The sequence below is a fragment of the Vanellus vanellus genome, assembly GCF_965231255.1.
Source record: "Vanellus vanellus genome assembly, chromosome: 7".
In the NCBI taxonomy this organism is placed as follows: domain Eukaryota; kingdom Metazoa; phylum Chordata; class Aves; order Charadriiformes; family Charadriidae; genus Vanellus; species Vanellus vanellus.
Genome location: NC_138912.1, coordinates 18,870,248 through 18,888,081, shown reverse-complemented (window position 1 = coordinate 18,888,081; position 17,834 = coordinate 18,870,248). Strand labels below are relative to the sequence as shown.

Sequence of the window (17,834 nt, the reverse complement as noted above, 5' to 3'; positions counted from 1 at the left end):
CAATGTCAAGTTGCTGTTCTTTACTGCCAGTTTTAAACTTTGTGAGCGTTTCTGTCCTATGTATAATATTTTGCATTTTTGGACTCTGAACTTCACTAGTCAGCCTGTCCCGCTTGTTTAGTTACCTACTTTCTCCCAGAATTTTACACTTCCATTTTCGGTTACCATTTCAGACATTCCACCAGATATAAATGCAGATCTTACTGGTCTGAAGCTCCACTGATTATCCCATGAACTTTTTATAAAAATAGACACAATATTTGTTACTTCCAGTTCTTTTGCACATAAATGGTTTTTAATGAAGGACTGTGTATTCTTAACAGATCAGCCTGTTTATTCTGAAGCTCTTTCAGCATTCTTGGATATTCACCATCTGGGCAGGTTGACAACTCGCTAACATACTGCTGTCGCTATCCAGGCCTTCGAACAGGAAGTGAGAATGGGTCAGAAAGTCCTTTTTCAGTTGAAATAATTCAGTAGGAAGCATAAAGTAAGGCTGCCTTGAAAACAACTTTTGAGAATTCAAAAATCAATTCGATGAATGGGAGATTGGGAACAGTAACATAATTATTGCCATCATCCACTTCGGTTTATTTGGAGAATAAATAAACAATTATATGAATATAAATATGCATATTTGGGGGCAAATTACTTTCTACTGTAACAAATTAAAGGCATAAGTATTACAGTAGCATAACTAATTGGAGAAATTCTAAGTCTGAAAGCACAAGTACAACACCACTTCTGTATAGCACACTGGAGGTCTTTGTAGCTATAGTTCATTTCAGGAAAATTCCTGAATAGGAATAGGGTTAGGTTGGCCTCCGAGCACTTTGTTTAAGTGAACTATAAACAGAGAGATGGCTGTAACACCAGCCATTGGAATTCAGAGTCATCAGCAATGAAGAAAAGTTGCCATTAGCAGTAAGTCGGGCAGCGTACCGCAGCTCGGTCTTGAGGAATCAAACTCCCCGAGATCTCGACATTTATCGGTTAGCTCCTGACCACAAAAGCATGTTGCACCATTTTAATCAATAGGAATCTAAATCGCAGCATTACTACCGTGCTCAGGTCTCCAGATCAGCACATATGAGAGGAGTAGGCTGGCGGGCGTATGGAAGGCAGCTGGGAGTGTTTGCAATACGAATTAACAAATCGGTGAGAAAGCCCGCTAGGCAGGGGGGAGGCAATAGCAACCGAGTGCATTGAGCGTTTGGGTTTGCATTTTCCATCTGCTGACCCCGGCTTTACTTCTGTCCTGCCCTGGCAGGGCCCTGGCCCTATCGGTGGGCGATGGCCTGCTTACCGCTCCATTCGTGTCACCACTGTCGAGGCTGATGGAACAGAGACATGTCACAAGGAAAAACTGCCACAAATTGAGATCGTGGATGTAGCGCATTAAGTTTGTAAGCCTCTTGCTATGTTTTGCAAGAACTGGATGATCATCTGGATTTTCAGGGGTCCCTGCTGAGGAGGAGCACATTATGTCTTTCATGGCAAGGAAGATATTTCCTTGAAAGGGAAGAATCCCAGATTCTTGAGACTTGCTGTGGATTTGTATCCTGTCCCTAGTTGTAACATTTTGAGCATGCGGACTTCTTGGCTATCTCCTGGTGCTATTTGCAGTGGTGTTCATCAACAGTCTGAGGACTGTTTGTTACTTCTATGGTGTAAATATTCTTTATTTTCCATTGCTAACACAATATATTGTAATGCTCATATACATGAATACAGCTGTTAGACATTTAGCTTCCCACTAGAACATATCAAAGCATATCACACGTATTATTAACTATGCTAATAATTGTTTCCCATTCTCAAGTGTACTTTGAATGGCTGTTAATCACCCCTTCAAATAAAGTTTAACAAATAAAAGTAACAGAATTAAGAGAAGTTATAATTAAAATGCAACTCCAAACCAATAATACAATTTGTCCTTATTTCTGTTTGTTTTGTTACCTTAACAGAACACGATTTTTCCTCTATGAATTTTCTTCTTAGTAGGAAGAGTGCATGTTGGAATATTTTTTCAATGGAAACAAGTAGAACCAAAAGCCTGCAAGTCCTAGACATTACAACAGACAAAGAAAAAAAAAAGCTACACATGGTGTAATAACAGGTATTCTGAATATATTTTATATATCCCTTCCAGAATAGAGAAGTGTATATTCTTTTATATATGTGCTCTATTAAAAATATAATGAAGTAGTTGTAGGAATACAATACAATTCCATTAACAGTTTTTTTCTGTCTTAGACATTAACGTGACTAAGCAGCATCAAGGATCAGCAGTACCCATTAATAACTTTCAATATTGTCTGCTATAATACTTTTAGTACTTCACATACTCTGTCAGTCATAAACAAAATGATTAGGGAGTTTAGAAAAAACATTACAACCACAGAAGACAACCAGTCGGCCACAAGTAACATAGACTTTGCTGAAAGAGATGGATTTTTTTAAACAATGTTTAAAAAAGTGTCACTGTATGTATGATAAAAGGTCCTGTTTCAGTTGTTGTCTGGGACTTCCACCGATACCAAAAGGAATACTGATCAGAGAACCAGGATGGAATATGGCCTTATGCTCAGAGGAGCTATTAAAACGCCCAGTCTCTGAAATTAGGAAGAAACAGCAAAGGGAGACACCTAATGAGCCTTTACAGTCATCTACGTTAAAGATAATGAGTTCTGTTCTAAAAATACCCCAATTCCTTATGTGGTGCAATGAAATGCTATACTTGCACAATAAGAAACCGTCTGTCGTCCCTGTGAAACTCCACCTGACATAAAATGACTAGAGAAAGGGATTTTCAAAAGGGAACAGATTTGGATTCAGCATTTTCTAGTGATCAGTTGACCTTCCAAAACTGACACAGGCATTAAGAACTTCCCAAATCAGTTGTACTTGACTACAGGTAAAATTTCCTGAAGGAACAACCAAACTGATAACACAGTTGCGTACTTGAGCAGATTAATTCCTTACCACCCTCCACTGTACCATGGCTAGTTTTACAGGTCTTGTGAATGTAAAATTCTGGTGATTCACACCCTTGTAGACTTTTAAACTTGTCCTTTAAACCCAGCAGTAGCAGAGAATTCCCGGAATAAATTAACTCAGGAAAACCATCATAGCGCTACTATAGCATAGGGCATGTAGCTGGCTGGCTCTGACATATGTATGTATTCCATGAAACATAACCTTCTCAAGGTACAGTTGTGAGACAGTATATTGGGGAATAGTGTTTGTGAATAAATGTTGGTAGCAGATTAGCAAGTTTATCCAACTCCACTTAAACTCAGCCAGATATCCATAATATGGCCATAATGAGAAGGATACATAGCCATTATTTATATAATTTGATAGAGAGTGCATGTAGGCAAGTGTAGTGGGAGAAATCAGATCAAAATCGGTGTACATAATTCAATAGGACCTTAAGTAAAAGACCGAAACAAAAGACAAAATGAAGTAGAAAACAGTTCATGATTTGCTGGTAGATTGGAGATCGGTTCATGACTTTCCACTTCGTTCCTTTGCCACGCAAGGTGGATTGAAGAAGAGATGGACAAACTGAGTTGGCAATCACAGTTGTGCAGCCAACATTGAAAACTAATAAAAGAGATTGTTTGGGTTCATTTGGGGCTTGAAATCATGCTCATGTGAAAGCTAAAGATTTATAAAGGCAACTTGTCGAGTGAATGATGATTTATCAAGATGATTTTTGTAAATGTATTTGTTAAAAAAAAGATTGAAGGTTTCAGCTGTGAAACGTAGTTTAAAATCTTTCTAATCACACTGTGAGTATTTGTGGAATAGGTAGTTATTAAGCCAAATACTGACCAGAGCATAGGCACCTAAGGATAAAAAGGCATCAGAAAAAAGCATTGTTCATATGATATTTTTTTTTCAAATAACATTTAATATAAAGACCTCTATTTATTACAGAAGCATACTGTTTAGGAGTGTCTTCTTAAAATACACATTATATGTCTTTTTTCTTAATTATTTTTCTGCTGCACTAAAAGGTGCTCTCAGCAGCACCATAAGCAAAGGAAAAGTGACTGAGGCTGAAACTGCTCTGCCTTTTTGGGGTCTCTGTGAGTATGGAGAGCAGCCAGCTTGCAGAATCAGCTTGTGTGATTAGCTGACATGCATAGTATTACAAGTCTTATTTGCCAACCAATGCCTGTGAATGTTAGAAATGTATATACGCATATACAGTATTCCTGTGTATATTTTAAAGACGGCACTGAAGTACAAGGTTTTATAACTTCAGGTGCAAAGGTGTCTAAAATCAACGTGTGCTCTCTTCCCGAGCTGTGCCAAATGATCTTCAGCAGCAGTATTGGTTTCTCACAAGTCACGCACTAGTTGCACGTAAACGAAAGACTCACTTTGAGTTTGTAATAGATTTTCATGCCAAATTCAGACTTGGCATAATTTAACACATCTAGGTAGCTTCCCTGGAGCTGCATATGCTACGCCAACTGCATTAGCCCTGCCACATTGAAAGTTCCCCGAATTTCAGAAGTATCTGTTACTAAACTTCATTGCAGGATAGTGGAATAAAACATTCACTACCCTCACTCAAATAATTAATAAATTCATTGAAGATTAAATGATTGCAGTTATAGTGGGAAGACTTGCCAGGGATACACTGAATTCATGCAAGTGATGTGTGACAGTTCAGATATAGAAATGATGCTAGCTGAAAAGTTTTCAGCACAGTAACAGCCCCAGTGTCATACAAAAGATTTGTTTTGTGCTGCTTCAACATGAGATGGAGAAAGACAGACCTTTACGTCAGCTTTTATTCTGTTGATTTCTTTGTAATTTAAAAAAAAAAAAAAGAACAACAAAAAAACAGGAACTTCCAACTATACACAGTACAAAGCCCCATCCTACAACTGGATCTGTATAACTGAACCCTCCGTCCTACAACCTGATCTGTATAACTGAACCCTTTTTGCTGGGTGGAGTCCTGTTTAAATCAGCAAAGCTTCACATAAATGCAGGGATTTGTCCAGGTGATCATTCATAGGACTGGGGTTCAATGCTGTATTTTTATTAAGAACTTCTGGTTATATGTAAAACCCACCTGATCTTCAATATTGTGGATCTTCTATGCGGTACGACACTGCATTGGGCAATATGCCTTCTTGGGTTTATTTTATATGTGTATAATATATACACAAATAAGAAGTATCACCTGCAAATAATATTTGGAATGTGAAAGACACAAAATGTAAACATTTTATTTGGCAGTTGGTTCAAACAGGTGAATAAATAAATGGAAAAGTACATCTTAATATTCTTTATAGCAACAGATGCAGTTGCACACATATTTACATATTGTGGATGCAAAGAACAGTTAATTTAATTTCTTTTTGTTAAAAAATGCAACTTCCAACACCACTAGACTTGACAATTAAAGATGAAGATAGTAGTAATACTTTGTTCTAGCAATCTCAACTTTTAAAGGCATTCATTTGGAAGTAAGATAAGAGAGTCATCATGCATTTAGTTCATTTTGTCCACTTATGGTAGAAAGTCTGATGTAATCTCAGAATTATGAGTGTCATGCGCTTAAGTCAACTATGACATGTTTATAAATCAATGTAGTTCCCTTAAAACTTGAAGCAAAGAGAAAATCTCGTTTATCGATGGAGACATGTATGAAAGATCTTGGTGCCTGTACGTTTAATTCTTGAAACTTCACAAATTTTGCCTTTTCAGCATCCCAATAATAGACTTGAGTGAAAGAATAATCACTTCCAAGAATGGCATATTGATAATTACTTATCTGAAGCGGTTGAAATACCATTGACCCTCGGGATGGCATCCTTTGTAAATCCAGAAATGCTGAACCACCCCATTTCATAACCTTAGAGTCCCCAATAAATCTTGTTAAGCAAATGTACACATCCTCTTTCACTTTGAAATGTTTCACTGCATATGCATCTTCCATATCTTGGATATCGAAACGCTTAACAAATTCATTTGTTCCTTTGTTCCACTGATATATTACAGGTCTTTGGGAACTACTTGACAGAATTAAATGTGGTTTGCCGGATATTTCAAGATACTCCACATCAGTATCTCTGTACCAGGCATGCAGAGACTGATGGGAATAAAATCCATTCCCATTCCATTTGTAAACCGTGGTGAAACCAGCTTTTGAGCTGTCTGCAACAACAAAATACCAGTCTTCAGCAATCCTGAAAGTTTCAATGTCATTGGGTTTTCGGATTTTCAGGATTTCAATATCTTGAATTTTTATAAACTTATTAGCAAAAATATCTCTTTTATATATGTGGGAGCCTCCAAACAGCTGCGCGACAATGACATACAGCTGACTCTCAATAACTATAGGTTTACACACAACAGTTGAAGTACCTATAAAAACAAAAGTAAAAGACAGGGTTAGCACCACTTTTTGGATCAGCTGTTGTAATGTTATTGGTCGAGCAGTGTCCATACCTGTAATGTTGTCGTAATTTCTGAACATCACTTCTACATGGTCCCATTCAAGAAAGATGCATTTTCCAGTAAAAGGCTGAGCAATAACCACGTGTTCATCATTCATGTATGAGAAAGTATCTACTGACAGAGATTGGTACGGCAGGGACTGATAAACTTCAAATTCTGCAAAAGTGCACACAACGTGATAATTACAGAGCTACTTTCTGCATTGTACTGAAACAACATCTGCTTAACGGATACCAATTTATTACAAATCACAGTATTTCATCACTAGTCCAATTTTCCTGTTGATAAAGGAGCACTGCAACTTGTTTTTCAATCTTTCTCAATTAGAAGAGGTGCTGGTTTATGTCCCAGTTCCCCAAATCCTGATGATTCCCATTCCCAAGTGATTCGTGCGTCAGACTTACACCTGCACAGAATTCATATTGACTTTAGCTCCATCCAGTATGCAGACTTCCTGCAAAAATGGACCCTAGAATGAAAAAAATACATAGCTTTGACTTTAATCTAACAAGATTAAATAATTTGAAGCACATTACCTGTAATAATGCAATCAAATTCTTTCGGAGAGAGGCTATTGATTTTGCGCTTCTTATATTCTGGTGGGCTTTCGCAGTAAATGTCTTCGACTGTTGCGTTGGTGCTGCCCAGCCATTCCACTAACCACTTCAGTTTGCAGTCACAATTAAATGCATTGCCTCTAAGATCCCTACAACAAACGAATCATGCATTGAAAACAAGTATTCCTCCTTGCAGGACAACAACAAACTGGGCTCCTGTTAAATACGTGCCCTCTTGCTTATTCTCAGTTGATGCCTTCCTGGCTTAACCTGTCCTGACCCATAGTTAAATCTACATACCGGAACCCACACAGATTTAACTCTACTAAGGAAATCAAGGAGAACTTAGCTTGATAATCAGTAGGAAATGCTTGTTGATTTCCTCAAGTTTACACAAAAGGTTTCCCCAACGGTACCCAAAAGCCTACCGAACTGTTGGCCCCATATTTTGGGAGGTTGTTTCTTTTGGATTAGCCTTTCTCAGTGAGAGCATTACAGATAACAAAACTGGAATTAATGTAACCTGATGGTCAGCCAGTCAGTATGTGCTGTCTCTTTTAGAAATACTCATTTAGGGCTTTAGAAGACACAAGGAAAGGACTTCTGTTTAAGTCTTTTACAGCTGTCTTCTGTCAGATTTCAGATCGTATGTACAGGAACGGGCAAGCGCCAGGACCAGACTGTGTAACCACCTGGCCATGATCAGCCATGCCAAGTAATGCTACCACATACGCTGACCATCTCCACAACTGACTGCTGCAGCTCTACGCTATGAATTCAGCTGACCTTGTTAATACAGGGAGCGGGCAAAGGGCGTTCTGCGCTCATTATCCCAAATTGGGTGAACGAGAATGTGGTGCGTTGTAAACGGGACGTATTTCGGTGAAGCAACTATAGGATTTATCTGTTTATCTGTATTTTTTATTTTTACTGGTATTTAAGTTATATGTTTATACAAGTTAATGTATTGGTTTGGTTGCAGTTAGATTTAGTGCGGGATATGGTACTTACTAAGACACATGCTTTTGTGCTAAAAGATAGCCTTCCCAGAAATTATTTGCACACAGACATATTACTCCATTAAATATCTTCCACCCTCCCCTCATGCCACACTTTCTCATGCATCCCTAAGGATAATTCCTTCTTATTTGCTAAGTCTTAATGAACACGCATTGCATAGCTACTATCAACATTACTTATCTTTATAACTGGTGGAATATTCAAAACCAAAGCAAATTATCAACAACAGTAGACAGAGCCCAAGCCTACCCGTACTGGGTAGTCTCTACCCAGTAATAAGATCCCATTACTGGCTATTGGTTTGAATGGTTACTCAGAATGTCCTCTAAAATCCTCTCTTTCTATTCTTAGTATAATTAATAGATTAATTAATTGCTTTCTTACACATTTGTTAAAGAGTCCAAGCCTTTGAATATGTCTTTTGGAAGCGATTGGAGATTATTATTTGCGAGACTCCTGTAAGAGAAGACACTTCGGCATCAGTGCTAGTTCACGACATTACACATTTTTGCAAGGTGTAATACTGCGGGTGGTTTTTTTCTTAAGGTAAAGGACGCTGGTGTTCTCCAGCACTTAGTTCTAAAAGATTGCTTTTAAGACTAGCTCGTTTACGTTGTGACTCTTTCTCCCTCTAGAATGCCCTGCCTCCTCCTGCTCGCTGGCTCTTCAGCGGCCTCGCAGCATTTACAGTACTTCACTTAGCAGGGTAAAAAGGGCAATCGCCTCTGGTGTTTTGCCAACACCATTGTCTTAAAACAATTAGTCATGATTGGATCTACTGATGTTTTCCTTATGAGATACCAGTACGTGGTGTTCGTATTACTGCAATTTCCCCACTTTCTCGTATCTCTTCTGGAAGCAAAATCTTAATACTAAATTTCATTCCGTTGGACTTAGGCTTAGCTCATAGGTTTTGGAAATATGCAGTAATAGACAAGAAATTGCTCATCAGCGTGAATTTCTTTCCTGGAACGTGCATGTGTGTGTGAGTGAGTACGTGCGTATGAGGCCAGCAAAAAACTGCCATTGATTCCCAATTTTTAATGTTGGGGAGTCTCGTTTAAATTCAGCGAGTATTCTAGCTAGTAAAACTGACGAGGAAATGCGAGCAGGCTTTGAACAAGCAATATATTACATTTCAGTCAGACACATCAGCGTGAGTCCACCAAAGGTCTGGGTTCTCCAAGATGACACTGAGGGCATGGCAGGAAAAGAATAATGTTATAGGGTATAGCTTATGCTTCTTTTGATTAACAATATTATTTATTACTTGTAAGAAGAAATGAAAATGGAAAGAAATAATAATTCTAGTTTAAGATCCCAGTTAGAATCTGTAGTTAGTAAGAGTTAGAACCTCTTCTGTTTTCGCTTGTAAACATGAAAGTTATTAATTAACTACAATTTCTCTAGCCAAGCAAAGCCACTTAGGCATAGACTTAAATTCAAGAACAGGCACAGGCGTACTATGTCTACCCCCTCATTTAAAAGTAAGCGTTTGCCTTATCAAGAATAGTAAATATGGGATGATGCCATTAGTCCATTCTGACTTCACTGCTTTCAAAATACATCTGATGGTAACCTTCTTTGGTGTATGTATCATGTGCTTCACTTATGCTTAATTTTACGCTGAAGAGCAATTCTTTTAAAGTCAGGTAAGTCATATGGAGAGAGCTAAGTAGACTTGCAACCTGAGGCAGGTCTAATGCCCTACATATTCTTTACGACCTGGATTATCGCAAGCTGAAAGGGATGATGTGCTTGGAAGCACCAGTGGTTCACCACTGCTGTGGGAATAGGACTGACAGAAAAATTTACACAAGGTTTACGCGTTTGCCAATTTTTGGACAAAAATTACACATTTTACATTCCACTGTAAAAAGCATACTTATAGATTAGAAAACACGGGCTTGCCTAGATGGTGCTGTACATGGTATTTGGTTTATAGTAAGAGAGCAAAGGTTGAATGAAACATGCAGTTAAACTTATGGTTGCAGTTCTGAAAGAAATGCAATCAAAATTATATATTGTGAATAGAAATTATTTTTCAATCCTAACTGTAATATTTTGACATTAAATGAGTAAATTAGTAAAAAATGCTACTTTTTCTTTAATTTTCCTTTTCTTAAATCCGCTCCGAGCACAACATGAATTGTGTTGCAGAACGAAAAATATCAGATGGCTCTATTTTACAATAAGGACACACTGTAATTATCAAAGTTAACTGCATTATGAAAATAACAAATGTTTGGATAGCTTACTGCATTGCAAAAGTTATGTTGAGAAAAGGAAGCAAACAGAATATATAGACCAAAGTTCATCCCCTCTAACTTCATGGAACTCATTTGTATGCTTATTTACTATGATTCTTTTTATTATATTTTATGTATACAAGTACTCTCCTGTTTCTTAAACCAGAAATGCCTCAGGGTGCCAAATGATTATTCTTAATGTGTATGTGCAATTTTCCCCAAAGGGTGGGGAGCGGTTCTGCAAGCAGATTAAACTAGTCACATTCTGTGGTTAATGGACCTGCCTTTGCAGTTATTTTTTGCAAATTTCTCATTGTCTTCATGAATAGCACTCCATGTGCAATAGCAGCATGATGCACAAATCTATGTCCCAAAAATGTGCATGCAACAACATGCAAACCACAGTGGCTCCTGAAATGTGGTTCTATCTTTTGCATATGTTTTCTTCTACGAAACTGCTGAAGCATCCCCAGAAACCAACGTAACAGGCAAGAGAAGATGTTACGCTTGGACTGTATGCTCTGTGGAGAAGAAACTGTGCCTTCTTCTGTGTTAGAAAAGCAATTTGCTCATTGGCAGCAACAGCTACTAAATAAGTAAATGAATATGATAAATAATGTACTGGACCCATTTGTGAATATAAAGCTATTCATGTGCATAAATATTTTGAAGATAGAGTTCCAGTGACCAGCCTTATCCAATTATCTGCCTTTTTTAACAATACTGTAATTCTGCCTGGACCTCTAATGTGGATTTTTATGGGATGTGCACAGCCTGTTTGTATACCTTTTTCCCTCTCCTCTCTCATTCCTCTTCCTCAGACCTACAGCCATTCTCTAAGTAACTTTGTACACACGAGTAGTCACAGTAGGCTCGGTTTCAGGCAGCTGTGAGTCTTGCCTGTTCTGACCAAAAAGGGAAAAGTAATGTGTTTTATGGCACATTTACTATGTGGTGACGGAAGTGGTGAATTGCAATTCAAGATTTATGCATTAACTATTTAAAATGGAACCTTTGCTTTCTCTCCTGTGTCAAAATATATGAAAGGAAAAGTTAAATGACCCCGTTTCAAAACCCTCTTGGAGGTTATTGTTTTAAGGCCAAAAGGTCAGAGTCCACTCCCCTGCCTATGACACGCACCTCAAGATATATGTTTCAGAATGCAAATGCTCAGAGCTGGGTATAAACCCACATCAGGCACATTCCAGATGTTTTAGCCTCCTTCTCTTACAGTATTTTTGTATTTTTTATGTTTCCTTACAGTACATACTGTGTTTTCAATAAATTTATTGCTTGCTAAAATAAAAATATTGCCAAAAGAGAAACTTGATGTAAGAAAAGAGACAAAACCCTGTCTAAAAACTGTCTTGCTAGCTCAGAGCCTGAGGATGCTACTCTTGCATTTGCAGTCAAATGTTACAGGCATTTGTTGCCCGCGTGCGTTTCACCTGCTGCGCACAGCATGAGAAATGCCTCTGCTGGTGGGAGCACGGGGAGCGCCGCTCCTAACAGCCGCATTAGCATCCAGAGTGCCTGTCACTAAATTCCCCCCTCGGCTAACACGGCGAGGGGGCTGCAGCGTGTCAGAGGGCAAGGGTCTGGCCGGGTCTGGCCGTGTTTCCAGGAGAGCCGAAGGGCTGAGCAGCAACACGAGGAGTGTTAAGCAGACCCCAGTGTCAGTGCGTGGCAGATCCTGACCGTGGGATGCTCTGGCTTGCGTGGAGGAGAGGTCAGGGTGCAGTGCAGGGGTTTGAAGCAGATCCTGCTGAAGCCTAAAAGCTGACATGCCCTACAGTTAAGTGGAAGAAGTGGATCGGTAAGTCATGATAAATGCGTATTGTTGCAACTCTTCTATTTAAAGTTGTTCTAGGTAGGAATTTTCAAATTCAAATTCTGCAGGATACAGGTACTGGCTGATCTGGACATGGGTACAGACAGTGATGGCCCATCCCAGGAACAGCCGTAATATTCTCCTGGATCCATGGCAGACTAGGGTACCTGGGAAGAGGCATGTGTCCACCCTGCAGCCTCTCCACTGTGGCACCTCAGCGCTGACCACAGCTCCCACCTTCCTCCTCTCCAAGTCCCAAACTGGGACCCACCTTGCCAGGGCCAAGCTTCCCGACCCATCCCGCTTTCTCCCTGCTCCTGCACGCTCAGCTGGAAATCCCCAGTGCTCTGAGCAGAGAAAGTCAGGGAGCTACTGCCAAACATGTTCTGCTGGAAGCTGTTTGGGTCCTGGCCTTCTACACATACCGCAGTTTGGAATTCTTTGGTGGAAACACAAAGATTAACATTCTAATTAAATTACTATTAATATCACCTAAACAAATGTGAACAGCTATATATCAAAATGCAAAATTAAACAACACAGTGGCTCAGTTACTATATTAAATATACCAAGCAATATATTCAACCACTTTACTTACAGGTGAATTAAAGATTTCAGTCCTCTGAAAGTATTTCTTGAAATTGACTTAATGCTGTTGTTCTCTATGAACCTGTAATGGGTCGTAAAGTCATTCTGGTCAAAGCAATGCCTGGAACTTGGAAGCCCACCCACTCTATTCAATAATGCCAGGAAATATACTTTTGTCCACTCACAAATATTCTAGATGAGGAAGGCCCATGAAAGCATCGTCACTAATAACATCAAAAGTGTTGGATGTAAACAACCTGCATAAAGACATGCAAAACAAAAGACCATTAGGTTATTAGCATCTTTAGAAAATGGTTCAGCAAATTGTTTTGGTAGGCCAAATTTCCCCTGCCTGGTTCCATGGTTTTTGTCTGTGCAAGCACCACAAGATCGTAAGGCTGATAGATTGCACCATAGTCTGATGCAAAGGGAAGGACACAACAACTTGTTGCTTTGCCTACTGGGGCCATCTGATAAAATTCCATTGACTTCTGTGGGATGTAAACGTGGGTTCATCATGCCAGTAAAACAATGGGATTGTACAAGCGCCACTGGAGACATACTTGGGCGACAATGAAATGTTCAAGTACTACAGAGATCTAAATTGTGTTGAAGAACGCTTACTTTTGATGACAACACAGGGAAAGTATCCAGCTGGTTAGCCAGACATCAGGTTGAATTTGCACCACTGACAGGCAGGAAAATCCCTTAACTTAGTGAGCATATTTCACCTGAAGGTCAAGAAGTTACTGAGAAAAAAGTGGAAAATCTCTTAATTTAGTCAGTGTTCAAATCAGAACTATTTTTAAGACCACATTGTACCTGCTGGAGATAGCTCTTTGTGCGTGCATGTATTTTTCATCCATCTACCATTAAAAATACCAGCAACACATGTAATTTTATGTAATTTTAGAAGCATTAAAAGTGGACTAGAATTGATTTTTCCAGCTTTATTTATGCTTATCAGCCATGTTTGCATTTGTCCATTTTAATTCAGCTCTGGACTGCCACACCCTTAATATGGTGAGACATCGTCAAATATGATGAACTTTGCTCCAGTGGAATACTAGATGCACATCTATATTTTATTCAGTTGGACCTGATGGATAAACAGATCCTTAGACATTCAGAAATTCAAGATTTCCAAGTATGAATTAGTTCACTTAATGAGTTAATCTCATGTTTTGAAGTGTGCATTAAAAATAAGTTGCAGTTCATTTATTTTCTCACTTGACTATTGCAGACTCTGCTTCTTCCACTTTAAACATGTTCCTATATATGCACAAAAAATATAAGCAGGAAATTCTTCCTTTCTGTTAGAAACAATGAATACTTCTCTCTCTTAGAGGAAGTAAGTATTTTTGCAAAACCTCCGAACCAGAAGACCAAGTCAGTAAATCTGCTGCCTGCAACTAATTTTACTTTTCTGATGTGATTACACTGGATAATTTTTCCTTTTCTGCACTCTCCCCTCCTTGTAATTTAAAGAACAGGGTGGTATCTCTTTAAATAGGATAGCTATTTTAGAGATATCTCTTTAAATAGGATAGCTATTTTAGAGATCGCCAGGCTTATAGCATAGGTCTTGCTCTGGGTGAGCTCATTTGCCTCGTACCTCCCCGCAATGGCTGTGTCATGCCACGTATTTGATGCACAAAGTGGCTTTTCTCCCACTCTGACCTCAAACACCCGATTTGCTCGATCTGTGACCCACCAGCTTCTGGGGACAGAGGCTGAAGATACTCCACTGTGACCAGGGACTACATTGCTTAGCAGGAACTGTGCGCTGCTAGCAGGTACGGATCCTGGTGCCGTGATTACCTCCCTTCTTTCTATGGGCGTTCATGTCATCAGTTTATAAGGGCACCCTCAGCAGGTTGCTGATACATAGAGTTATGAGCGCTGGAGAGGAGAGCAGGAGATTGTCTCCACATTTAGGGAACACTCCTGCTGGCACTTCGCCCTAGCTGTGTAGGTCCTTTGTGTTTTTGTTGTCACATGAAGAGCACAGAGCGTATCGTCCATACTAATCAAGAAAAGCTCTCCTGGCCTGGGACTTAGGAGTGGTGTTCATCACAATGAGACCATGACTTTTCCAGAGACCATTGACGCTACTACAGGAAAAACAGTAGTAAATAATAATAGAGGCAGATACATTTCCACTCTTAGAAATGTGTGACTGGCATACTGGAAATACCAAATCACATTTGGATTCTAAAAATGTAATGCTTGAGACTATTATGTAAAAATATGTATAGGTTGCTAAATCTTGCTATTGGCTAAATTAAACCTACCAATACAGTTCCATAGTCGTGCAAAGCTAAAACTTACTTTAATTTTTAATTAACTGGAGTTTTCCACATTCTTATTTCCCTTGCTATCTTGCTATCTTCTGCCAAAGTGGGAAATTTCTTTCCCACTTACAAACTGGAGTACTGGCCCCACAGATACAATCCTGCTCCTACGGTCTGTGTTTAAGGAGTCATTTGCTTTAGATCGGGAGCCTGACTTTCCAAAGATGGCAAGCAGCTCAGCTACCATGTTAGAAATATATCTGGAAAAGCGTGCAGCAGTATTTTTAGAAATGCTGGGCAGCAGAAGTAAGTAATCTGTGGATTTTTTGCACCCTTCTAACAGATCTCTCATCGAAGCCTATAATGGAACAAAACCTGATTTTCTGGGGTCGGAGCTTTTGTTTCGCATTGATTAGCAGCAGCTTAGAATGCGCGTTTCAGTGAAGTATGCAGCAGAGTATGCAAATTATTACCATTACTAAAACGCCAAAAGCCATTGCCAGAGGCACAGACCCCACCGTAATAGCTCAAAATAAAAAGCCTGTGCCTGTCCTACTCCACCCTACCCAACTCTGCCGCCCCTGGCAGTGGGATCGCTAAGTGTAGGTGGCATATCGTAGCCAAGAGAGATGATGTCCTACTCACTCTCTTCAGATACAAGCTCCGCCAATGCTGCGATTTATTTTTTTCTCTCCTTTGAAAGGCCCATTGCGGGAATTATGTGAAATGTGTCCCTTTTGTGATCTGTGACCACCTGGGAAAAGCTTCTCAGGAATAAAGCACCGTGGAAAAGCATTTAGGTTTCCATAGTAACTGCATTTACCTATTTACCCTGTATCCAAAATTGTACAGTACGTCTGCACCTCCTTATCGGCTCCACTTGAGGTAGCAGAGTACAGCTAGGGTCAGGGCTTCGGCTATCGGCACACCAGCAGTTTAATCCGACAGCCGTAGGGCTCCGATACATCAACATTACACCTCTGGCCACATCTGGAGCGCACGGGAAGTCAGCCTGGGGACAGATGTCCCATTTTGATTTTGATGCTGTCGGGGAGCCCGTCTTGCCGGGTCCCCGAGACTAACCTGGGTGTGCGTCAGGCTGGCAGCACATCCACGATGAAGAGTTCAGGTTACACCCCCTCTGCCTCGGTATAGCTCACAATTACATAATCCTGTGCCCACATTTCTAGGAAAGCCTGTAAAAACCCTGTATAGAAATGCACCTAACCTATAAACATCCCCAAATATTCTCTCCCTGCGTATACCTCATCGCAGTATTTCATTGTGAAATAACTGCTTAAATTTATCAATTGAAAGAAAATCTTCATCGCTTCTGTGTTGGTTTTTTTCCAAAGATTGTGAAATAACAAATAGGGTCAAATCCAGGCGCGATGAAAGCAAAACTCCCACTGAAGTGACTAAACTTCCACAGAAGTCAATGGCAATTTTATATGGAAAAGGACTTCAGGACCTGTCCCACTGCAATGAAGGGCCTGATCTGAGGGGTTCTGAGCAGGCAGTCCACAGGAGTTGCAAACGGGCAGCTTTATATTGGGATCAGGCCCCGGGACTGCAGAAAAGAAACAAGAACAGTTGTTGCAACGCTCAAGTCCCTACTGTAATGTTAATTAAAGTGTAATGAAGATAGCATACGTTCTGTCACCGAAAGCTTCAGCATGTAATCATTCAAAGTAGCACTGACAACAGATAGCCTTGCAAAATACTAAGTACAAATACTTTGAAAAAATTAAACATGCACTATATTTCACATTGCTAAAAAGTCTTGTATTTTGTCATCTAATCAACCTTCTCTTGCCGTTTCTTATAAAATTCATACTGAGACCCTTTCTAAAATATTTACAGATACATATACATTTCATAACAAAAATTGTATCATATAAATATTTCTCACAGAAGCTGCAGAGATGGTGTGAGCAAAAAACTCCCTTCTGGGATTTTAGTAAAAGCAGATCTCACAAAGGATCTGGAAAGAAGAAAAAAACAACCTTATATTAATGTAGTTTCATATATCCGTGGTTATAATACTGATCTGGTCATCACAGAGAAATTTATTTATATAAGTAAAAAAAAAAAAAACAAACCAAAAACAAAGACCAACAAAATGAATGTTACAGGTTTCATGTGGTATAGAAGGTATAAAATGGTATGTGTGCACATACACAGACAGACAGACAGATGAAAGAGATGTAAAAATCAGGATTCAAGGATGCAGCACAATTTTAACACATTAGCTGATGATTCTGAATGCTGGAGGTACTCCCTGCAGCAAGCATCCTTCTGTATGCACTGAAAACACCACACATCCTAGTTCATTTTAAATCATAAATTAAATAACCAAATGCTTACAGCCCTTACAGTGAGATAACATCAGGCGGAACGCTGCGAGGAATAGATCTGGCATTTTCACATAAAGCATTATCTTTGGTACAAGTACACCAGGCAGGACATTTTGGCTTCACTGGTTTCTTCCCTTCAGTCAGCAAAAGCACAGATAAAAGGCATAAGAAATAAGCAATTCTTCTAAAGGGTCTGCTGGCATTTCCCATTCTTTTGATCCGCTCTCGTTCCAGCCAGTTGAAAGAATATCCCAAAACATGAACAGGGGTTCTTTATTCAGCCATTGGATGTCTTTCTATAAGTCCAGGTCAATATTTGTCTCTGCTTTCCCAACCCTTTTCTTTCTCTTTCACTCTGTTTTTGTAGACAGAAACCTGCAGCTGATCTGTATGTTTCCACTCACTCAGGCAACGTACTGCTCAGAGAAGAGACCTGCGAGGTGCTGTAA

At 39.4% G+C, this 17,834-nt stretch overlaps 1 protein-coding gene across 2 annotated transcripts; it reads right to left on the bottom strand.

Moving 5' to 3' along the window:
• Nucleotides 1-5,578: 5,578 nt before the first annotated feature.
• On the bottom strand, nt 5,579-17,604 carry LGI1 (leucine rich glioma inactivated 1; the record flags this gene model as incomplete). Of its 2 annotated transcripts, XM_082486310.1 has the most annotated exons (8): nt 17,405-17,604; nt 16,941-17,012; nt 12,920-12,991; nt 12,745-12,816; nt 8,451-8,522; nt 7,026-7,195; nt 6,481-6,645; nt 5,579-6,396 (listed from the first exon to the last, which is right to left on the bottom strand). In XM_082486310.1, exons 1-8 carry the CDS (start codon nt 17,593-17,595, stop codon nt 5,579-5,581), a joined length of 1,632 nt encoding a protein of 543 aa, XP_082342436.1. In that variant the 5' UTR covers nt 17,596-17,604. The 2 variants fall into 2 exon arrangements, with proteins under 2 accessions (XP_082342436.1, XP_082342437.1); XM_082486311.1 differs by lacking the exons at nt 12,745-12,816; nt 12,920-12,991.
• Nucleotides 17,605-17,834: the final 230 nt, after the last annotated feature.